Raw genomic sequence first — 22,901 nt, 5'->3', positions numbered from 1 at the left:
TATTTTCAATATGTTCATTAAACTAAGTTTACCATATGATTGCTTGATAGTTTTACTGAGCGATTGCTTGTAGATCAGTTCAAGTTGAATAGAATGATAAATAATATTCTCTGTGTGAGATTTTAGAATAAATCAAATCTTTTGAATAAGAATATTTCATTGTGGAGCCAAGTATCTTGAAAGGGAAAAGAAGGTTATTGTACAAAGAATGCAAAGTAGTTTACTTCCCTTTTTTGTGCTCCTGTAGTACTTTTGATGGGTAAAATTTGTTTTGCTAACTTTGAGCCACAACCCTATTAAGTTGACATTTCAAATCAGAGTGCAGTCCTGCTTTGCACTCAGTTGATACCAACCATGGGTTCTAATTGAATGGTTCTGCTCCTGCAAGAGGGCCCAAACTCCTTTTCATTCCTGGATCTCAATCTGAAGCAGACAAAATGTCCTGTACTGTGTCAGCTGTGTTAATAGCAGATTTGCCAGCAGAATTAGCACTGGTGTCTGGTCGGGGGGAAATGGGATCGACAGCTTGTCATGAAAGCATTTTTCATTTGTGGCTCACTCTCGAAAGCGTCTTGCATACCTAACACCAAGCCTACTGTTTTTGAATTAGGCGTACCTAGTGCTAGCATTAGGCATACATTACAGGAGAAAAGTTCTGTTGTAAAATGAGTAATATGTACTTAATGTATCTGCTGTTTTGTCAGTAAAGATTTTCAGATTGATGTTTTGTATTTCTTTCAGGATGACTCAGAGCAAAATGGATTTGAAGATGGCAGTGGAAGCATGGGGTCACCATCTGTTGCTGTAAGTATTAATGTTTTTATGATGAGAATGCTTGTCACTTTTGTTTTATTGTATATTTTCAAACTTAACCACAGTCTTGTTATCTGATCCAAAACCCCAAATTTCTAAAGCTTTTATTATTTTACCAGGGTTATGTCACTTCATGTTTGTAGTAAAGTTGTCCTGAATTAAATTGTCAGAGTAAGAAATAAAAGTTGCCTATTTGATTGGTAGAACAGAATATATCATTCATGCAATTTCTTTTGCAGTTTTATGCAGGGCTAGTATACGCACTTTTTACTGCCTGCTTGTAGAACTGCAGAAATGCTGGACTATAGAAGAGTCGGCTTGCTGTTGTTCCTCTGCTTCTCAAACTTTGTGGGGTGGAGAATTGGAAACGGCAAATCGCTGCACATACACACTCAAAGCAATAAATTAAACTGTCTGGCCACCAATAAATGAAGGACTGCTCACTGGTCGCCAGAGAGATTTTTAACAATTGAAAAGAGCTAACAAAATTCTTGTTTAAGTTCTGAAATGGAAATGGAATTGTTCCCAGATTGCTTCGTGGGTAAGTGCACCTCTGTGCTTCCCATGCTGTGCACTCACATATTGACCCATTGGGGAGTTGAATCAATAGCGTTTAAACCACATTGTTTCCCAGTTCCTCCTTTATTTTTAACAAAATGAAGATAAAATAATTTGTAATGCTGAATGCAGTTGGCAACACAGTCATGTCATTGTGCTCACTTCTGTTTGTTAACATGCTAATTGGCAGGGTCATTTACCAGATATCAATGCTCTTTTAATCACCTTGCCTTAGCATAAAACATCCTGGCATGTTTGTAATGGTCATTAATACACAGCCAGTGTTTCCTCTAAGTTTAGAACTGTAGGCTATTATGCAGCATTTCTGCTTTCTCAACTAATAGGATTGTCACGATTCAATATATGTTATCTACCAATAATAATAGATGAAAGCAATATTCAGAGATGACTTCACAACAGCAGGAATTTGATATTGTTTGCAGAGCAATTACTTTATTGAACTGTGTTCAGTAATGTAATCCTGGCTTTTCAACCTTTTTTTTGTTCCACACGGGTTATGTAATGTGTTGGTACCTTTACTTCACTCCATCTATTAAATTCTTGTACCAGGAAATTTTGTGTAACTGTAGCCTTGTTGAATATTCCTTAGAGACACTTTTACTTGGCAACAATTAAACTGAATTTTCTGTTTTGAATTAAGAATACAGTAAAACGCACACAATAAGACGGTGGGAATAAGCAAGTGGATCCATTACACTCGTTGATCTGTAAAGGCCGAGTGGATCGTAGATTTTATTTTGTTCATTTGTTTTTGATACGATTTTGAAAACCTGAAATTGAAAATGTACTTGTTCTCTTTCCCCCACCCCATCCACCTCTATACAATAGGGGGCCGATTTTAAATGGATTCTCACCTGAGAAACGGGAAGCCAGTAGATTAAAATCAAGGAGGCATCTCTGCTATCCCACTGATGCCCAAAGCACCTCCCGAGGCCAGCTCGGGCTGGCTGCTCCGCCGTCTTCTCAACTGTTTTAGCCAGGTCTAAAATTGCCTCCAGTGTATTTTTTTGGCATTGTTACTTCATCAGTTCATGCATAAAATGCAGATATCTTGTTCCAAGGAACTTCAGTGAAGTTCATTGAATATTGCATAATTTAGTTGTACCTGCATAGCCAGATGTAACTAACGTGGGGGTGGGGAGGGGGGTGTTTGATGCGGTCAGGAACTTTGCCCATCCATTTCCCCAAATGAGAATCCTAATAGTTTGGCAAAACATTCAGCATTCAATTGTATGGGTCACAGTCAGCAAAGTATTGCACAGATCCAGTGTTTACACCCAATGGAGATGACATTTTGGGTTTCAAATTGTCTTCATGTTTTGTTAATCTACAATCTTTTGGAATTTACTTTTGAAGTGTGTAAAATTCCGTTGTTACTCTAATGGTTTCTACATTCTCTATGCTCAGGCCTGGAGTTTCCACTGCTGTCCACCCAATTTCTGCTAATCGTGGAGGTGAGAGTGGGAAGGGGTGGTAGGGGATTCCCTTTGCCAGATCTGCCCTTATCCCATTTTCTACCATCATTGATTGCACGAACACCCACCATTTTTGGGTGGACACATTCAAATTGGTAATGGACATGTCATACATGCTATTTTTTCTAATTTCTGCCCTTTCTTAATAACAACAATATAAAACCTAGCATCCAAATTTGAAAAGCTCGACCTTCAAGGCAGCGTAAGTTTAAAGGGACTTTGGCTTGGTATTAGTTACTTTAATTCTGTTGCGGTATACAAGAGCTTAAAAACCAGCTTCACTCATAAAAGAATGCTCCAGCTCATTTTGGTGCAATAATTAGTCACTTTGTCTGAAAAAACAGGGGTCTGTGGGAGGGGTTGAGCCATTCAATTCAAACACAAATATTCTACGTGATTGGAATGGCATTTTTTTTAATGTAACAGACAGTTATTTCAATTCATGAGGTCTTGATAATTTTTTCAAAGGTAATTAGAGCCATAGAAGCATATAGCACAGAAGGTAGCCATTCAGCCCATTGTGTCTGTGCTGGCTCTTAGCTAGAGCAATGCAAAATTAATCCCATTGCTCTGTTATCTCTCCCCATAGTCCAGCATCTTCCTCTGCTTCAAATGTTTATCTGTTCTCTTAAAAGATGCAATTGTCTCTACCTCAACTAATTATTAGCCTGACTTTAAAGGCTGCACATGGATTTAAAAAGACAATGTCTGTCTGGAGCCCCTAAAGGGAATTAGCTAAATCAGACAACATTTGTTGTTGGTGAGAGAATGATAAAAGGGACCACAGCATGTGAAAATTAATTGCAGCATAGCTCAGTATAGAAGTTGTGAATTATTCTTTTCTATTACAACAAGGAGCTAGTGATGCTTAACAGTAGTGAAGCTGGTACCATTAGCTGAGGGTCTTAGCTTTTTGGAAGAGGTGGGGTAATAGAGGGAGGCCTGGCTGGTGAGGCGGCAAAGCAGGGACATGGTATTCACCTGTTGCTACCCAAACACCAGAGTATGCAGACGAAAGTGCTTCTACCTGCATTTTAGAAGGCGTAATGCCTGTGGCGTCTTCACGTTACAAAGGAAGCTGTCACAGAATTTATCATGTGCTACAAGAAGATCTCCACCACAGGCTTTGCTCTGCCAATGGCTGTTAAAGTCATAACCGCCCTTAACTTCACTGCCACAGAGTGATTCCAGGGTGCCACTGAGGACATTGATAACATAAGGCAAACAGCTCTGTACAGATACATCAGGCAAGTCATGGGTGCATTATTCTCTAGAGTTAGCAATTTTATGAACTCACTTCAGTTGCACTAACTGGCATAATTCCCCAAGATCCAAGGAGTCTTGGCTTATATTCATATGGTCGTTTGTGCTCCCTTCATCAATGATCGTAACTTGTGTGAATTGCAAAGCATACCAGTGTCTCAATGTCCACCAATTACACACCATCAAGTAAGTGAATATTTGCTTTTCTTTATTTGAAAGCAGTCTATCATGCAACCACTTCTTACTACAGAAAGGTAAGTCTGGGTGGATCTTTGGAGACCCAAGTGTACTTTCCCAGGACCCTAGTTGAGCAGCACTTTAAAAACATCCATTTTGTCATCAGAGCCCTCATAGAATGCACCATAGCCACGTTGAAGGCACACTTCAGATACTTGGATCGATCAGGGGGCATCTGAGAGTAAAGTCTGTACAGTAAGAATCTTTAGGATAGTGGTGATGTGTTGCATGCTGCTCAGTTTTGTCTTGTAAAGGGACATCCTCATGGAGGCTGAGGATGAAGGTTCCCAGAGGAACATGGGTATTAGCAAGGTGAGGTGCAGCTTGAAGAAGATGCAGAGGACAACCTGCTGCTGGCTGCAAGTGACATTTGTACCATTCTGATAGGGAAAAAGTTCTTGTGACTACCATATCAGGCCATTGCATTCTCATTCCCGTCTACATCTTACCCCTCCCCTCCACAAACATACCACTATCTACAGACCCTTCCATGTTATGTGCATCCAGTCACACTGCTTCCATTCATACCACCTGATCGGATTCACTTCCAAATCTTGCAAAGAGCAATGTCTGCACACACAGCAACTTTAGTGGATCTGTAATTTTAACTAAGGCCCATACTGCATTGCTGACCTACATTGACTACCTGTCTCCCAACATACTAAATTTAAAATCCTTGCCCTCATCTTCAGATCCCTCCATGGCTTCATCCTACCCTATCTCTGTAATCTCTTCCAGCCCATGTCCTCTTTCACACCCTCTGGTCTCCTGACTCTGGCCTATTACGCATCTTTCTTCCCCTTCCCATCACCTTACCATTAGTGATAAAGCCTTTAGCTGCCTCAGCTTTTTTTTCTTTGGAACTCCTTCCCTATACCTCTTTGATACTCCACCTCTCTCATCTCTTTAAAAACCTTCTCAAAACCCATATTTCTAGCCAAGCTTTTGATCACCTGTCCTAATCTCTCCCTGCAAGGTTTGGCTTTGTTTTTTCTTTAGCTTTTTCAATTTGTGAAGTGTCTTTGGCTTTGTTTATTTGTTAAAAGCACTATATAGATGCAAGTTATTCTGTTGACCTGCTGCAGGCTTCATCTTATGTGTGACTACATGGATAACCTGACCCTTTTGGCTGCGTGCATTAGAGGCTGCTGACCTGCAAGTGCTGGCATGCTGAGGAGCATCATATGTGCCCATTTGTGCCATTGTATTACCACTGAGTGTTGTCTCTGCATGACTACTGCTCTGCAGGAAAGCAGACCCAATACTACCAATAAGATTAGTCCAGACCCCACTAACAACAGTATGAGCATTCATGGAAGAAGCACAGACTGGTCTTTGAGCCGCTGTTATGGGGGCCTCTGCTGCAGATGGCCACGGAGTTACCACACCCCAGGGAAGACTGCTGTGTTGCAAAACCATCCATTAGCATACTACACATATAGATGCACTTCTCCACTCATTCTACCATCTGCAACACCTCTGACATGTTCACCGGTGCCTGTGAACACCCTTTTAAAAGCATGTTCCATGAGATCTAGATCCCCAGAATTTTCACCCAAGGGGCAATGTCTCCTGATCCTCCAGTCAACTATGTCTTCTCGTTTTTCACTTCCAGCTAGTGCTTAAGAGGAATAGAGTGAGTGACAGTGCATGCTACAAAGTGCTGGTGGTATCTAGTTGTTCTGCACATCTAGAATCTGATTGACAATTTAATCACTCTCTTACAAAAAAAAGTTGCCTTTATTACCTATTTTCTTTTTATACCTAAACTATGTGCCTTAATCCTCGAGTCCTGTGCCCAACTGAAATTTTCTGGATCTAACTTCTTTGTAGCTACAAAAATCTTAAAGCCCTATAACAAGTTTCACGTAGGCTATCTTCCCTCAAAACTCATACTTCTAAGTTCAGGAATTGGCATCACAGCCCTCCTTTGAACTCCCTCCAATAATTCTGTATTTTTCCAGTAATATGGAAACCAAAACTGAACACACTACTCAGAGATGTCACCTCACTAAGGCTTGATGCAACTTTACCTTCTTGGACTTATAAGTCACACCCATACCTATATATTCCATCATTTTATTTGCTTATTTTCACTTGTCAACCAAAACCTCTAGATCTCTTTCCTACTCTGTTACCTCAAGTACGTTGCCATTTAATATGTAATCCACATTCTTGCTTCTACCTAACCTCAAGTCTTCACACTTATTTGTGTTGAGCCTGTGTACCACTTATCTGCACATTAACTTAGCTTCCCCAGATCCTTTTGGATTATTGCACATTGGTTAGCATTATTGACCACTTTACCAAACTTGAATCCATTGGAGAATATTCCATCCTATAAGTCATTGGGCTGGGAAATAAAGTTCAATATCAATTTACTCTATCATCTGGTAGTTTCAGGACACCTTTTTGACTATCAGCTAACTGTTATCTCCTGTATCAAATTTCTTCTTCAATTTTCTCCATGTGAACAAGTAGGGTTGCTTCCAGGCCAATACCACTGCCACTCTTCAACCAGCCATCTACTTCCGTGGTATGCTTTTCTCCCTTCCCCTTTGCCCTTTCAAGAATTGTCTGGCAGTTACTCATACTTCCAGCCATCTTGTTGAGGGAAGTAGGAATTTGCTACGTGTGAAACTGAGAGCTCAAACCCACTTCCTCGTACTCTTGTGGAACAGCCCATTGGAACTCCAACAAACTGATCCATCCCTATATCATCTGGAAAGTCATCTATTATGTGTATGTATGTATGCATATGTACATACACTTTGTGTTATGAGTTAACATGATCAAAACCACTTCATCTTCACTGTCACTGATTATAATTTTAACCCTCCGAGCCAGAGTTTATTTTCAATGTGATGTCCTGTTAAATCCACAGAGCTCTTCAGTGTACAATATTGTTCTGTCAGTAGAGCTCTATAAACATATGCTGTTCTGAACAAGTAATGGATGCAACATTGTGGACATCTGAGAACACTTAGGAGGGAATGGTGGAGGACATTTGAAGGCACCTTTTGTAGAAATAGTGGTAGACATCTCAGGACCCTTGCTCTGTGTACTATTGAAGTAAGTATACATTCTGAAGTATATAGTGTCATGCTGAATTTTGGCCACTAATAGACACTGCTTTGGGTGCTTGAAGTACAGTGAAGTATTGCGTATGTATTAATTTATTAAAGGTCATTGATTCTGAAGTATATTTCCAACAGTAAACATTTTGCCAATTTTGAACTGTTGCAGTTGTTGAAGGATCATTTATCATGAAAGCATAAACTCAGTTTAATAGTCTGCCAAGATCTGTTTTTATTAGCCTTGGGTCACTCTTCGCTGAATGGGATGCAGTGAATGTAATCCCTTGATACTAAGTGAATTTTATTCTGGGAATGTGTAAAGCCGCCTTATGGATGTGCATAGTGTATTATTCCAACAAGTAATTACACTAAAGTGGTGACATTAAAGCAACTGTGATTGCAGAAAATGATCAGCAAATTAGATCTTATTACTGGGCACATCAAAAACTATCCTTAATACTTTAACTCTGTCAGTAATAATGTTATGTAATCATCCATCAGACAGACACACAGGCTAAATCTGACTCGGATGCTGCCAACGATCTACTTTTTATATCTAGTATTATTCTTTCAGGGTTTTTTAAATCAAACCTTACTGCTTTGCATTTTTTATTATAATTGAGAGGAAACAATCAACAATAATGACAAATAATAACTGATTATCGACAAGGATTTACATTAAAATGTCTGCAAAATGGTGATTATAAAGATAATGCAGTTAACTATATCCCTTTTTCTTCCCGATGCTGATTTTTTTTTTATGAGTAGATCATAGTACTATAACACAATTTGGTGAGACTTGAAGTGAAAGTTACTAACCAGAGCTGCAAAATGTAGCAGCAATAGCAGAAAAAAAACCTAACTTTCATGACAAAAGGGAGATTTGTGGACAAAAACAAAACAAAAATTAGTATCAGTAATGTATTACAAGGGGGTTCTAAATCTGTAAAACCAGCTTGGGCTTGGTAAGACTGAGTGATAAACCACTCTAACTTTGCTGTTGTAGTGCATGACGTTCCCTGATCCCCAAGATTATACTACAGCTTTTTAATGCTTCCTATATCAAAGTTATCTTGTACCTACTGTAATATCAAAACATTGGATAGAAATTCCGTTGTTTTGTAATCCAAAGCACCAGTTCAGATACTATATGAATAATATGCTTGTTTCAATGAAATTGCCTGTACCACCAATCCGTGATGAAAACTGGGATATTAACTTTCCACTGTTTCTATTCTTCCATGTAATAATCGGAAGTTCTCTGTCATTAAGTTGTTTTTTTGTGTGATTCTTATGTGTCCATAAAAGTAGGAAAGTCTCAAAAGAATTAAATTATTATATTTAACTATACCTGCTGAGTGGGTTCCAACATTCCATTTCGAAATACAATGTACAAATTACAAAAGTTTCAACATTTACCTGCAGTACAAGTTATACCTGTAGGTGATGCTATGAGGGGGTGGGGGTAAATGTTAAATTTCACATGATATTAGCTGCCAAAACAATAACTGATTAAAAAATGCACTGAAAATTAATGGTAAAAAGAATGGGTTTAGTCTAATGGTTGCAGAATCTAGCCACTGAGTGTCACTGTAGAGCAGCATAATTCTCTTGTTCTTCGTTGTTAGCCAGCATCCATGTTGGTATAGGAATGTAAAGGAGGTAAATAATTGGGTTTAAATGCAAATGTAATTTTAAAAAAATATTAGGCCCGTACAGCTCTTGTAGGCTTCCTTTCACTGTACCCTGCTGACGAACTTCATGGCACATTTTGTACCTAAACCCAACTGTTGTGCTTGTTGGTCTTCCCCTGTTTGCGCACCCATCCATTCCCCCTCTTCTCTCTTTCACAGTATTTGAAATCATGAGGATTAATCTTAGCAGTACTTTGTGGGACAAGGATAATTCAAATGAACTGAAAAAAATATTAATATACATTTTTGAAATGTTTTTGATGAATAAGGATATTACTCATTTAGATGTACAAAAGTGAAATAACTAGTAAGTACATAAAGAAATAAAATTAGTGGTATAGTTGTTGAACACCTCATTAAGAATATAATTGCTAATCTGATATCTCTACAAAAAATTATTCTCGCCTTTCAACAATATACTGTGACCAGCTTCATATTGTTTTTCAAAAGCAAAATACTGCGGATGCTGGAAATCTGAAATAAAAACAGAAAATGCTAGAAAAGCACAGCAAGTGAGGCAGCATCTGTGGAGAAAGAAACAGAGTTAACGTTTCAGATCAATGACCTTTGAAAGATCTTTGATCTGAAACGTTAACTCTGTTTCTTTCTCCACAGATGCTGCGTTGCTTGCTGAGCTTTTCCAGTATTTTCTGTTCATATTGTTTGTCCCTAACTATTTTAATAATGAAAATAGCACTTGGATTCAAACTGCTTTTTTCGATCATTGAGTCCTCTACAAGAATCCCATTTACACTGGCAGATTAATCTGCTCTACAGTGGGGTATCTGTCCTCTTTCATTACACAATTTTCTGTTGTGTATTCTCTTATTTCTAATGTGATTTAAATTAACTATTACAGAAGGTTGTCTTGGTACATGGTGTGAAGCCAGGGGCTGAGGGAATATGTTTATATTGGCTTCCTGCCACAACTTTAAGTTGTGTGTGTTTACACTAGTAGTTTTATTCATCATTGCTTCCATTGTGGTTTCAGATCAGTATATTACTGCCAATGCAATGGAATACAAAAGAGTTATTCTGATTAATGGCATGGCCTACAGGCAAAAGAGCATAACATTGCCTTGTTTACATTTTACATTGCATTACCAGGGAATCCAACTGTAATTGCTGTGATCAATATTTACATGAATGTTGAATTTTGTGGAATTTGCATTTGATGCAACATCCAGGTTTCTGCCTGCTCATTTTTTATATTTCTAAAGTTCAGCTGAAATGAAAATCTCCAGCTGCTCATCCCCCAGGAGCGAGCAACTTTATGGGTTTGGTGGCCAGCTGCGAGAAGGTGCTAGCAGTTGAGGGAGAGGTGGTGACTATCTTAGACTTGTAGGAATCAGGAGTCGACATGACCTTTTACTGACCCAGGACTGTTGTGTATTATTCTGTGTCTCAGTCTAGTATGAATCTAGGCCAGTTCATACTGTAGTCAATCATAATACGTAGCCCTTGTTTACCTACTATAAACAGGTAATTTTTTAAAAGCTGACTTTAGTTTTCCAAAAGTTTGAGTTGACAGCTACAACTTTTGACTTCATTTCTGGCTATTGTAAACAGCCACAGAAGTCAAAACAATACTGGAAAAACATATCACCACTAGTCTGCCTATCTAAAGCGCTCTCACTCTTTCATTCTCCTTCCTTCTCTCTCCCTTCCAATAATGCAGCATTTTTCCTAGCACTTATCAGGATCTCTTCAATGTATATCCATTTAAGATATTAGAAATCTTGCATCTGCATGCATTTACTGTCACCTTTTTCCATTTTGAATTCCTATTCCATTTGTAATAGAAACTGCCTGTGTAAATCAGGTCGCACTGTAATTACATCCTCCCATCAATGGAGATGCTGCAGTTCCAAGACTGGTAAAGGGTTTCATTTCAGTGTGACAATCTTGTCCATGAGACCCACCTCCTGCACCTTTTGACCCCGTTCCCAATAAACTGCTTACCACTCAACTTATCTACCTGGTCCCCATGCTTGCTGACATTGTAAAACGGTTTCCTCTCCTCTGGTACTGTCCACCTCACTTTCAAAACCGCCATCACTCGTCCTTAAAAAAGCCACCCTTGACCCTCTGTTCTTTCAAATTATCACTCCATCTCCAACCTCATTACTCTCAAGTCCTTGCACATTTGTCGCCTCCCAAATCCATGCCCATTCCTCCTACAACTCAATTTAAATCTCTCTAATCAGGTTTTCGCCCTGTCACGTCATCAAAATGCTGCAACTAAAGTCACAAATGACATACTATTTCCTGTAATTGGGGTACATAATTACTCCATAACCTCTCTGTAATCTTCAACATAGTTGAACACACCATCCTCCTCCAGAGCTTCTCCTTGTCCAGCTTGATAGAAGTGCCCTCGCTTGGTTCCATTTTCACCTATCCAATCATAGCTAGAGCATCTCCCACAATGGCTTTCCTTCCTGCCCTTACACCAGTAACTGAATCTCCCAAGGATGTATCCTCGGTCACCTCCCCTTCCTCATCTACATGCTGCCCTTTGGCGACATCGTCCACAGACATAGTGTCAGCTTCTGCATGTACACTGACGACACCCAGTTCTACCTCACCACCACCTCTCGCTCGAGCCCTGCACTGCTTCTATGTTGTCAAACTGCTTGTCCGACATCGAGTCTTGGATGAGCCACGATTTCTTCCATCCAAATATTGGAAAGGCTGAAGTCATTGTCTTCAGTTCCCGGCACAAACTCCATAACCTTGCCACCGATACCATCCCCTTCCCCAACCACTGTCTGAGGCCAAACTAGACTGACCACAAACTGAGCTTCCGACCGCAACTTCTCGCCATTACAAAGACCACCTACTTTCAACTCTGTAACATCGCCTGTCTCTGCCCCTACCTCTGACCATCTCCCATTGAAACTCTCATGCATGCCTTTCTTGCCTCCGGACTCCACTATTCAAATGGACTGTTGATTGACCCCTCATCGTCCGTAAACCTTAGCTATCCAAATCTCTGCAGCCTGTATCTTTCCAAGTCCTGCTCACCCATCACCCCTGACCTAAATTGGCTCCTGGTCCCTAAATGCCTCAAACTTTAAAGTTTAAATTCTTATGGCCTCGACCCTCCCTTTCTCTGCAACCTCCTCCAGCCCTACAACCTAGGCTCTTTCCCTCCCCCAAAATCTCCATTTTTCTGACTCTGGCCTCTGTGTGTTCTCCCCCTTTGCCTCACCATTGGTGGCTGCACCTTCAGTTGCCTCATGTTCTGAATTCCCTCTCTAAACCCCTCCTCCTTTCCAATTCCTACTTCTCCTTCAAACCTCCTTAAAACCCACCTCTTTAACCAAGCTATTGGTCAGCCCCCCTAATATCTTGTTCTTGGCATCCTTTTTTTGATTACACCTCTGTGAAGCTCTTTGGGGTATTTTTCTATGTTACAGGTGCTATATAAATTAAAGTTGTTGTTGACAATAAGATTATGTAAACAGTTTCCATTATAAATGTGGACATAGGAATTTATAATGGAAATATAAAAATAAGGACAGAACTTAGGACTTTAAAATCAGGACTGAATTGCATCTGTGTGCCCTGGTCTAATTATTCTCTGCCCTCAGCTGAAGACTACTCTTGATCTTGACTCTCTGTATGCAATCCCATGGGAGATGAACTAGTTATATATTAAAAGTCTTGTGTCTGCGTACTTCCTGTTATGTAGCACTTTCTGTAACAGTCACATTTCTCACTCCTGAATTCCGTCGCTACTAGGGATGTTGTGGTGTTTTAACCATATCTGCAAGTTATGCATCCTTACCATTATGCGTACCTTTCAGTCCTCCCAATGCGAAGTGGCACTGCTGCTCCTCAAAGCTTTGTCTCCCAGGTCAATTCCTCTAGGTGGTGCTACAGGTAAGTTTTTTTTATTATATTTATTTTTTCCTTCCCTGGGCGGGTGTTCCCTTGAAGTTTTCTTTTTATTTTAAATTTACCTAATATTCATGTCCTGCCACCGTCAGGTAAGTTTTATTTTAATTTTTGAATTTATTTAAACTGAGGCATCAACCTCATTGCTTCCCACTGACTCCCCTCTTTTTTTCCCCCCGACCGTGGCTGGCCTACTCTCAAACTCGTGAGGACTTAGGCTGCTTGCCCTTGCCATTGGACTCGTTGGCACCTCTTTGTTAATGCTAGCCTGCCCTATTTGCTGTGCTCCCAATACCCTTTTTGGACCTCTGGCCACCTGCTTTCTTTGTAACCGATGCTCACCTGCCCTCAGGCTATCCCTGTGCTGTCTCATCCATCCTCTTTTGTCAGTTTCCTAGCACTAAGAGTCTTATAGCACAGTAGCCTATTTATAATAGGCTACTGTGCTATAAGACTCTTAAACATTTGCCTGAGGAAGGAGGAAATCTCCGAAAGCTTGTGAATTTAAAATAAAATTGCTGGACTATAACTTGGTGTTGTAAAATTGTTTACAATATATTTATAATACTGTAAACACTTAAAAAAAAAAAATAGCCAGTTATGTGTAAAACACAAACACACACCATGGAATCCTGCCAATGTTTATTGGACAGTACCTCTAAACTCACATGGCCTGAAACCTATCACCAAATTAGAGTGCAGGATTTACAATCCCATGATCAAGTTGGATTGCACCCTATCCTAAATCTACTTAGGCACAAACTTGGGAGTGTAAACAGGATCCTGCAGGTGAAACAATGATTGTTTACAAATTAAGCAGCTTGCTTTTAAAGCAGTATTCTAGGATAATATATTTTGTAAATATTTTTTGATAAATTTTGCCCCAATCAAGGAGTCACGGGGAATGGAACGCATTTTGCATTCAATGTCCGCATCAAACGCACAAGATTTAATAAATCATTCAGTTACAGAGTTCTGCACAATAACATGTCTTAATGCCAAACTCATAAAAGCACCCTAACAACACACTAACATTTTTTCATCTTCCACACTAGCCATCAGTTTGGCTACTCGAGAAGGAGACTGCCAGTTCTTTTCTGTGGGAGCGTGCCCACGAGGAACTGGATTGAGTTTATCCAGACTAGTTTCATGTAGGGCCCTTTGAGCTGGTATAGAGAGAAGAGACTTAATCCTGTTTGTTGTGGTTAGATTCATGCCCAAGGCTTCCGATGTGAAAAGACACCCACTGTATCGCTCAAACCCCAACGACCAGATCCTTGCCTTAATAATGCATTTCCACAATGAAATCAGGCAGTTCTTAATTTTGTGTTTATTTTTAAAAATCTGTTCTGTAATTGTGCATATGTAGCCTTAACTCTGTGCTGCCATTTACTGAAAATTTAGCTGCTCCAAAGCCTTTCAAACTTTGTGTATATTTAAAGCTTTATTTTAAAATTAATTACTTGCATTATTGTATGTGCACATTTGGGGATGAAATCAGGATCAGATTTATTTTATTGCTGTATAAAACCAATGGACTCCTATAATTTTATTGGTAATTATAGCTCTTGATTTGTGAATTCTGTGTGTGTGTGTGTGTGTGTGTGTGTGTACGCTTGGTGATGGTCACCATCAGCAGGTAAAACAGGTTATCCTACTTCTGATGATGTAATTTAATTCCATTCATTTCTCTCTCTAATCCTAGTGCTCCCCATTGGCAGTAATCACCCATCTCTCACCTTCTGTTAAAAGTTGCGGGAGGTGGGAAAGTGCCTGCCATCTGCTTGTTGGTGTGGTTGAGTTCAAGAGTTAAGCATGTGGTGATTCATGGGTGCTAACCTGGATTCAGTATGTTGAGTTCCAATGCCTTGTACTACTGTAATGCCCTTAAAATTTGCATTTATTTTATAAGCACTTTTTGGCGAGTTTTTCTTGTCAGGGAATGGATTCCACCCAGCGTCAGCATCAAGCACTCTTAGAACATATAGCATCTTTCGTTATCCTAGTAATTTCTTTCAGCCTCAGAAGTACATCCCTTCCAGCAGAATTAGAGCTGAGTTTGGAGCAGTTTTGTGGTATGGAACCACTGCCATTGGGAAATGGGTGAGATTGCGCAGACTCATATCACAGAAGACTCTCAGCTAGCAGACAGAGGAAACTTTTATATGTGAGCTGGATATGCACGCCGACTCTGCCACCGTGCTATCTTTGCATATTGTAATCTGCTGTTATTAGTAGTAATAGAAGATAGATGTTTCAGTTGGACTTAATTACATTTGCCAGATGGGGATCAGGAGGTAGACTTCACCGGATCTCTGTACAGAACATGTGTCACATGCATTTCTGGTTGGGTAGGACCTAGTTGCAAGAAGCTCCCACCAGAAATAGGCAGCAGATTCATTGTAATATATTAATACAATGCAAATTACCTTTAATGAGGCAGTGACTCTATATCCCAGTTGTCACACCAGGAATGTACTCTGCATTGATCACACCCCCATAAAATGGGTGTCCAGAGTTGCTAGGTTCGGTGTTGTATTACAAAAAGAGGACCAAGTAGGATTACTCTTGTAGGCTGCAGTGCAAGATGATTTCTGCAGATCTTTGGGGGAATGGGGGACACTTTGTAAGTTAGAAATGTTTGTGGTAAGGATTTTGGCACTGCCGTTATTATTTTGTGCCATTAAAATTTAGATCATGGATATTCCAATGAAAATACCCCTCTATTTGTTATTTGGAGATAGAAAAGGAGGAGTAAGAGACGTGTGGCAGGCATGTGAGGTTGCACCAAAGATGTTCTGCTTGCATCTGCCATTATTCTGTATCCCACACTTACAGCACAGAACAACGTACCTGGATTTGTCAAAGGAACTCTGTCTTCACAGGCTGTGATTCACCAGAAAGGCTGTGACAGTGTGTGCTGCATTCTGTAATGTGATCTCCAGCCAAACTCCACAGGTATCATACTGCCAATGGCAGTCAAGGTCATCTCAGTGCTGAACTTTAATGCCTTCAATTAATTTCAGGGTACCACAGGGGACACTAGAAATATCAGCCAAAACGCAGTGCGCAGATGTATCAAGGAGTTGATAGATCCAGTGTTTCTCAGACTGAGCAGCATCACGTTTTCTGTAGATAACCCATAATGGCATGAGAGGGCATGCACTTTTTCCAAATGGCAGGATTGTCTGAAGTACAGAACCTATTTGTTGGCATCCATGTGACCCTAAATCGCCACACAATTGTCGTACATTCGTGACCTACCAAAGGCGACCACTCCCAACATGCAGCTGTCTGTGACCATCAGCACAAGATCATGTAGGGCATTCTCGCCTTTGTAGGCAGCAATTATGATGCATTTATTTTAAGGGAATCCAGGGTGCCTCCATTAAGTCATTACTTGAATGCAAAGTTGACTGTCACGTGACCACGGCTGTTCTGGAGTCATGGCTTACCTCAGATGTCAACCTAAATACCATGATGTGGAGATGCCGGTGATGGACTGGGGTTGACAATTGTAAACAATTTTACAACACCAAGTTATAGTCCAGCAATTTTATTTTAAATTCACAAGCTTTCGGAGGCTTCCTCCTTCCTCAGGTGAACGTTGTTGGAAATTGATTTCCAACATCGTTCACCTGAGGAAGGAGGAAGCCTCCGAAAGCTTGTGAATTTAAAATAAAATTGCTGGACTATAACTTGGTGTTGTAAAATTGTTTACAAAAACCTAAATACCAGCAGAGTACAATGAAATTCATGCAGCCAATCAGGATCATAATTGAACATGACATAGTTATCTGGTGCGTGCCTTGTTTGGTTTGCGGCATGCTCCAATACAATTCAGTAAAAGTCTCTTAGATGATCGTCATCTACTTAACAACTTACCTTGGAACAAGGCACAAGCATGGAGCGTTAGGAGGAGGAGAAAAACCAACTGCAGCCAGGAGACAAGCATTGTGAACAGGAAGAGCCTTAAGACCTGCCTGCAGAATTATCTTGAGGTTGCTAGAGCCATACATCAGGTTCTTATAGATGAAACTTCCTTGAAAGTATCTAATCCACCTAAAGCATAAAAGGTCATTTATATATATTCATCATGTTGTGCCCAAATAAACACTCACCTACATTTCCAGTTGCTGCATCTACATGCTTTGGTGGAAAATTATCCGCCTCCATGCCATATACACTGTCTGGATACATTTGAACTGAAGTGTACTCAAATGATTATGCCCCAAAAATGATACGTATGTGTATATGTCTAGTGTTTAGCATTCCATTGTTTCCTTTTGGTGACGGTATGATGTGTGATCTTAACTGACTCATCCTTCTAGGTACTGCACCCTGCCTCCCTACTGCTGCTCTTGCAGGAGTGATACACTGGTGCTGTGTATCAGTGGGAGCTTCTTGAGAGTAAGATGGCTGGGCATTCATTAGTGAGGTGTCGTTGATGTTTGTAAAGCAGCCATGTCGAGTACTTCTCACATTTTGCTAAACAGTACTGTTAAGTTTGAAAATGTGCAGGACAATGTTTTGGGCAGATCGATCTTGGCAGCAGAAATTGAAGTTCCTCAACAGGAGCCTCCAAGATTCTGTCTTCCCTTGATATATCGATTATCTGCTTCGTAGAGTTATCTTCATTCTTCGAAAAATAAGCAACCTTAACCCATCATAACTTCCCCAAACCATCCCCATGGGTTCTGCTATGTTTGCTTTTTGGTTTAAAAGGTATTTTATTATGACTCCCCCTAGCATGAAAACATGACAAAAAAACAAATTGTGGTATGCTTGCCCCTAGCAAGTCAAACTTGACTAAATGTCTAGTGTGTGAATGATACCTTTTTGTTACCTACAACATTTCAAACTCGCTAGAATCTAATGCTGTTTTCATCCAGGTATGTGATAGTTGTGTCATAAGTCACTTGCCTGGAGTATTCCCTATTATCTCATAGTATTGAATGAGAACAAATCTGTTCAGAAAGCAGGGTTGATGTTAAATGAAAAAGTGCATTTTAAATTGGCTATTTTCAATCTTTTGTTTCTTGCAGTTGGATCCTTTGGAGAAGGAGTGGCTGAAGTATGCTGCCAGTGGACATTTAACTGCTTTGTGTGATCTTCTCGGGCAGGATCCATCTTTGGCAATGAAAAAGGTAAACTTTGCTCTAGTCAAATTTGTCTCTAGGTAAGTGGGAGCTAAAAAAAAAATTGCCATAGAGAAATAAATATAACAAAAATATAACTATTTTTAAAAATGTTAAAATAGCATGCAGTAGATTTTTTTTTTCAGGTGCTATACTTTTAAGTGGATGATCAGTTTTCATCAAGCATCCTTTGTAAGGGTAGAATTTAAGTTGAAATTATTGCTGCATTAAGAATCAGTCTGGGGAGAGGAAAGATCTGCAAGGGTATCCACTCATGATCGCCATCCAGTAACCTCACTGCAAGGATGTTCAAGCTATGGCATGTATGCTTGGGCTATCTGACCCACATATACAAAAATCATTGCGCTTCTTCTCGGCATTGCTCCAGGCTTCCACTATCCCCCATCCCCAGTGCCATTTCTGGTTTTTACCTCTTCCCGCAGCTCCAAATACACAGCAATTCTCCTGATATCTGTAATTCCACCCCATTATGTGCAGGGGTATTCAGATGTTTGGAATAATAGCAAGAGGAGATGAGAACCTCCAGAGCCACTGAGTAGGGAGAAGCTGAGAGTTCCACTGATGGCAGGAAAGAGATGGCATGAAATTGGAGGGGATGGATAACAGTTCCAGTGGGAAATTGAAGGGGAGAGGAGTGCCTCCTTGAACTGGGGGAGGGGGAGAAAAGTACCACCTTGAACTAGGTGGGAGGGGGAAGGAAAATCATCATAGGGCCTGCTTTAAGGCGCAAAAGTCTCAGGAAATTATAGTGTGTGACTTATGCCGTTCCTTACGCCACACCATTATTTCCTGGGACTTTTGCACCGCTCTGCTATTACCCTCGCCGAAACAGTGAGAAATTAATTATCATAGCTCCACCCCCTTTAAAATCAATGGCGGTTGCAAGTTTCCTGAATTAACACTACTTTTATCACCACTGCGACTTAGACTGTAAAATAATGGCGCTGCTGGGATCCAAGATCGCTTTCCTTTAAACGTGTTTGAGTTTTCCTGAGCTCCCGGAGAGCCTGATCCTTAGCCGATTGCTGCATTTTTTTTCAGGTGTTAAATCATATAGAAACTTCACTCACAGTTTATTACAAAATTGGAAGCCAGAAGAGAATTCAAAAATCAGAATAAGATTGTCGTTAAAAAATGGGAAACACGAAAAACCTTTAAAAATGCCAGATGTAACATAGGTACATTTATATTTCTCAACACGGTGGGCTGCGGGATGATCAAATCTAACTTCAATACATTATTGTTAGACCTTGATTTAAAATTGCCGTTGAATATTGAACGTATCTTGCAAGTGAGTGATGTGCAGGCTCTCATCTGGGAGCTGAGATCTGCCGACAGAAAGCCTCAGTTCCCAGTCCCCTTCACAACCTATTTTCCTCAAAAAAAAAAATGGCTGTGGCAACAGCATCTTGTCCATCACTGAGGATGTCCACCTCCTTTCCCAAGGTAGCGGAGCAGAACGTTGAAGGGAAGGTGTATGTGACCAAGCATGACACCCAGGCCAATGATTTTGATTCCCTCCTGGCGAACCTGTTTTCCAGTAATCATGTCGAGGTGCTTCCCAGGGACATTGAGGGCTGTTATTATATAGATTGGGACATATTCCTCTTCATATGTCTCGGATTATCTTTGAAACATGCAGATGGTCCTGCCTGACCACTTCCCAGAGAAGGAGAGGCTGAGTACTTCCAGCTCAGCAAGCTGACCAAATTTCTGAAGCCAAATTTCATTAACCAGAGCTCAGTGACTGATGAGACATGCCAGAGTGACATTGAGGAGAACTCCCAGAGCAATGAAATGTTGGCAGCAGAGAAGAGATGAGAGTTGCTATCCATTGGCTACACCTTTGTCCGGCATAACCAGGCAGATGCAAAGTTTCAGAGGGTGGCGTGGATCATGGTCTGTGGCAGGATTGCTCTGGCCAAGGAGGTTTTGGGGACACACTGAACGAGAGCCGGGTCCCTGATAGGCCGTGTCAAAAGTACACGTCCAGGATTTTCCTGAAACTCACCTACCTGGAGCAAGCATTTGACAGGGTCTCTGAAGCTGGCTTCCACATGATGGCAACCTTCATCAACCAGTGCAGAGACAACAAGATGTGGAGCAGCTATACCGAGTACGTATTCTTCCATGAGTCTGATCATCTCATAAAGTTGCATTTATTTACCAATGGGACCTTATTTAACAGCAAACAGAGGAGCAACATAAAACTAACATTTCCAATGTAAAAAAAAATCTAATGCCATATCAAAGTATGGAAAGTTCCAGTACTGCAAGTCACTAAATATGATAGAATAGCACAGGTTCTGATTAAAATTTTATCAAGGTTAAATCTTCTATACAATATCCACGTTGTTGCCTTTTTTCTTCAGAATAGCAAACGTTGGCTGCACCACTTCTGTTTCACCGCTATGCTCGCTGCGGCATATCCTAATTAGAATAATAGGAAATTTTGGAGTAAGGTAGCAACGGCGAGATTGGCATGCTAGATGGTGAAATTTACAGCTTACGTCACCCATCTCACCGTTGCAGGAAATTCTGAGCCATCAAAAGGACGTGAAAAGACCAAGAAACTCTGGGCCATCCTATGCGGTTTAAGAATGTTATGGTGTCAACAGTGCAGGTTTCTCGTTTTTGTATATATGCAGCCCTCATGCTCTGGTATCAGCAACTGAATGGCCCAAGGAAGAGAAAAGGTTTGGACAACTCTCCCCGTCCTACTAGAATATACAGGTGTCGGGTGAAAATGGGATTGAGCTTGGCTGTATTCCTGTCCCTGTTCAATTAGCCTGCTGACACTCTCTGGCTGTATATATGAAGAATAACAACTTGGTCAAGTTACCAAAAGGCTACACGTCCCATGGAACTGGACCCCAACATGAGCCACTGCCTTCTGGAGGCGAGGGAAAAGCATTTTTGAAAGCTGCAACTTAGTTGTTGGATGACCTGCCACCTTCATGAAGTTTCATTGGTTCGTGGCTGGAGCACTATGCAGAAGTGAAATGTTTTATCTCTGGGCAAGAAAAGGAACTGATGTTATTGGACCTTTCAATCATGCTTCTTGATTGGCAGATCAGAGTGGCATTGATACTAATTGTTGCATTAAATTTTCAGTACTGAGAAAGATGATGTGCATGTGCTTGTGTTTGTGGAGATGGGGTAAACTATTGAATTCCAAATAGATGTCTGATTTATCGGAATTAGCATACATTGGTTACATTAAGTAGGGGATTAAAGATAATTTGTGTTGTGCTGAAAGTTGGTTTATTGCTCCTTGGGTCATTTCTGCAAAGGCACAGTAAGAAGGTAATGCGCCTGTAAAATAATTATTTTCTCTCTCTTCCATATAAACTCTTCCGGTGAAAATCTAAAGGACTTCACATCTGTAAGTGGCCATGTTTATACTCCTGGCTTTCATTTGGAATACTGAATTTATTATCTTAAATTTACAGCATTTAAATGTGTTTAATGCCGTTTATACTCGATCCCTTACCCAACCAGTCAATATATTTAGTCAGCATCTCCACAGGTTGAGTGAGATGATTAGACCACCGTCGTTAAATTTTACTGTACAGTATAGTTAGTTTATAAATGTGGGAATTAATTAGTTTGATAAATATTAATATGTGCCTCTATAATCCAAACATTTTATATAAGTTACTTACTATATTTAACATGGAATTTGATAAGAAAGGTACTCTGCCCCCTTGATCTGTCATAACCTTTGACACTGGCCATTAATGTCATTGTTAATTTCATGCAAGTTCTCGCTTCTTTCCTCCAATAGCAGTGGATGTTCCAGTACCACAAACTCCCATATTATAATCTTGTAATATTATGTTAATATTTAAAACTATTTTGAATAATATTTGAAATGTAAACAAAATAAAAATGCCTGAACTTAAGTTGCAGGTTGCCCCATCTTCTTTGGTTTCAATTCATATTTTGCTGATTTTTCAGAATCAGAAACTATTCTGAAGACACTTGTATCTCAAAAGAATAAAACACAAACTGCAAAAGTACTTTAGCCTTATTTATCTACTTTTTTGAATGGTGCTCAAGCACTGAATTAGAATTCCTGGGAATTCAATTAATTTATCTAACCATGAGTTTATTTGAAGTTGTCTTCAGATCTCTCAAAGTTGCAATATCATTTTTTAAATGAATAAGTGCCAGATTTCCTGACTGATTGTTTAAAATTTATTTCTGAAATAAACTGCCCAGTCTGAATGAAGTGAAAGTGCTTTGTTAGCCTGGGGGCTGATGTATTTTTCATTAAAGATCTCAAGATAAACTGATATCGGAAACACCCAGGCTGAAGCTTGCTCTATTGTGCATCAAGTAAAATCAAAGGATACAAGTGAATACGCACTGCACACATTTGATTTTTGGATTGCTTTGAAACTTGAATAAGATCTATGACTAAGAAATCAAAATATTATCTTCAGAAGTTTTAACACATGCATGTATAAAGGGCCGCCCTTGTTAATAATTATTTAACTACTGAAATTTTCCTGCCTGGAAATTATTTATAGATTTCAATTATTCAAAAACACTCTTTAATTTCCTTTTCTCATTCCAATCAAAATTTCATTCTTTTGCACAATGCTTTCTCAAAATGGCCCAAAGAAAATGCATGAATATTACCAAGGAATTGGGCAGAATAGATTGATGTCTGAGATAACACTTACATGGAAGGAA

General features: G+C 39.9%; 1 protein-coding gene and 1 pseudogene across 2 annotated transcripts in view; both read left to right on the top strand.

Annotated features, from left to right (window-relative positions):
- Positions 1-22,095, top strand: part of LOC137335493 (ankyrin repeat domain-containing protein SOWAHA-like) — a 60,001-nt gene extending 37,906 nt beyond the window's left edge. The window contains exons 5-7 of one of the 2 annotated variants that reach the window (XM_068000836.1): positions 742-804; positions 18,087-18,188; positions 21,574-22,095. In XM_068000836.1, the coding sequence (XP_067856937.1) occupies positions 742-804; positions 18,087-18,188; positions 21,574-21,630 (222 nt within the window). In that variant the 3' untranslated portion in view covers positions 21,631-22,095. Of the gene's footprint in view, positions 1-741; positions 805-18,086; positions 18,189-20,732; positions 21,545-21,573 lie in introns of those variants that run through there. The other variant, XM_068000835.1, reaches the window with a different exon arrangement.
- Positions 19,531-20,719, top strand: LOC137335494 (BTB/POZ domain-containing protein KCTD8 pseudogene; annotated as a pseudogene).
- Positions 22,096-22,901: the final 806 nt, after the last annotated feature.

Source organism: Heptranchias perlo, chromosome 19 (genome assembly GCF_035084215.1).
Source record: "Heptranchias perlo isolate sHepPer1 chromosome 19, sHepPer1.hap1, whole genome shotgun sequence".
Classification (NCBI taxonomy): domain Eukaryota; kingdom Metazoa; phylum Chordata; class Chondrichthyes; order Hexanchiformes; family Hexanchidae; genus Heptranchias; species Heptranchias perlo.
The sequence above is the reverse complement of the archived record's forward strand: the minus strand, read 5'-3'. Positions and strand labels throughout refer to the sequence as shown.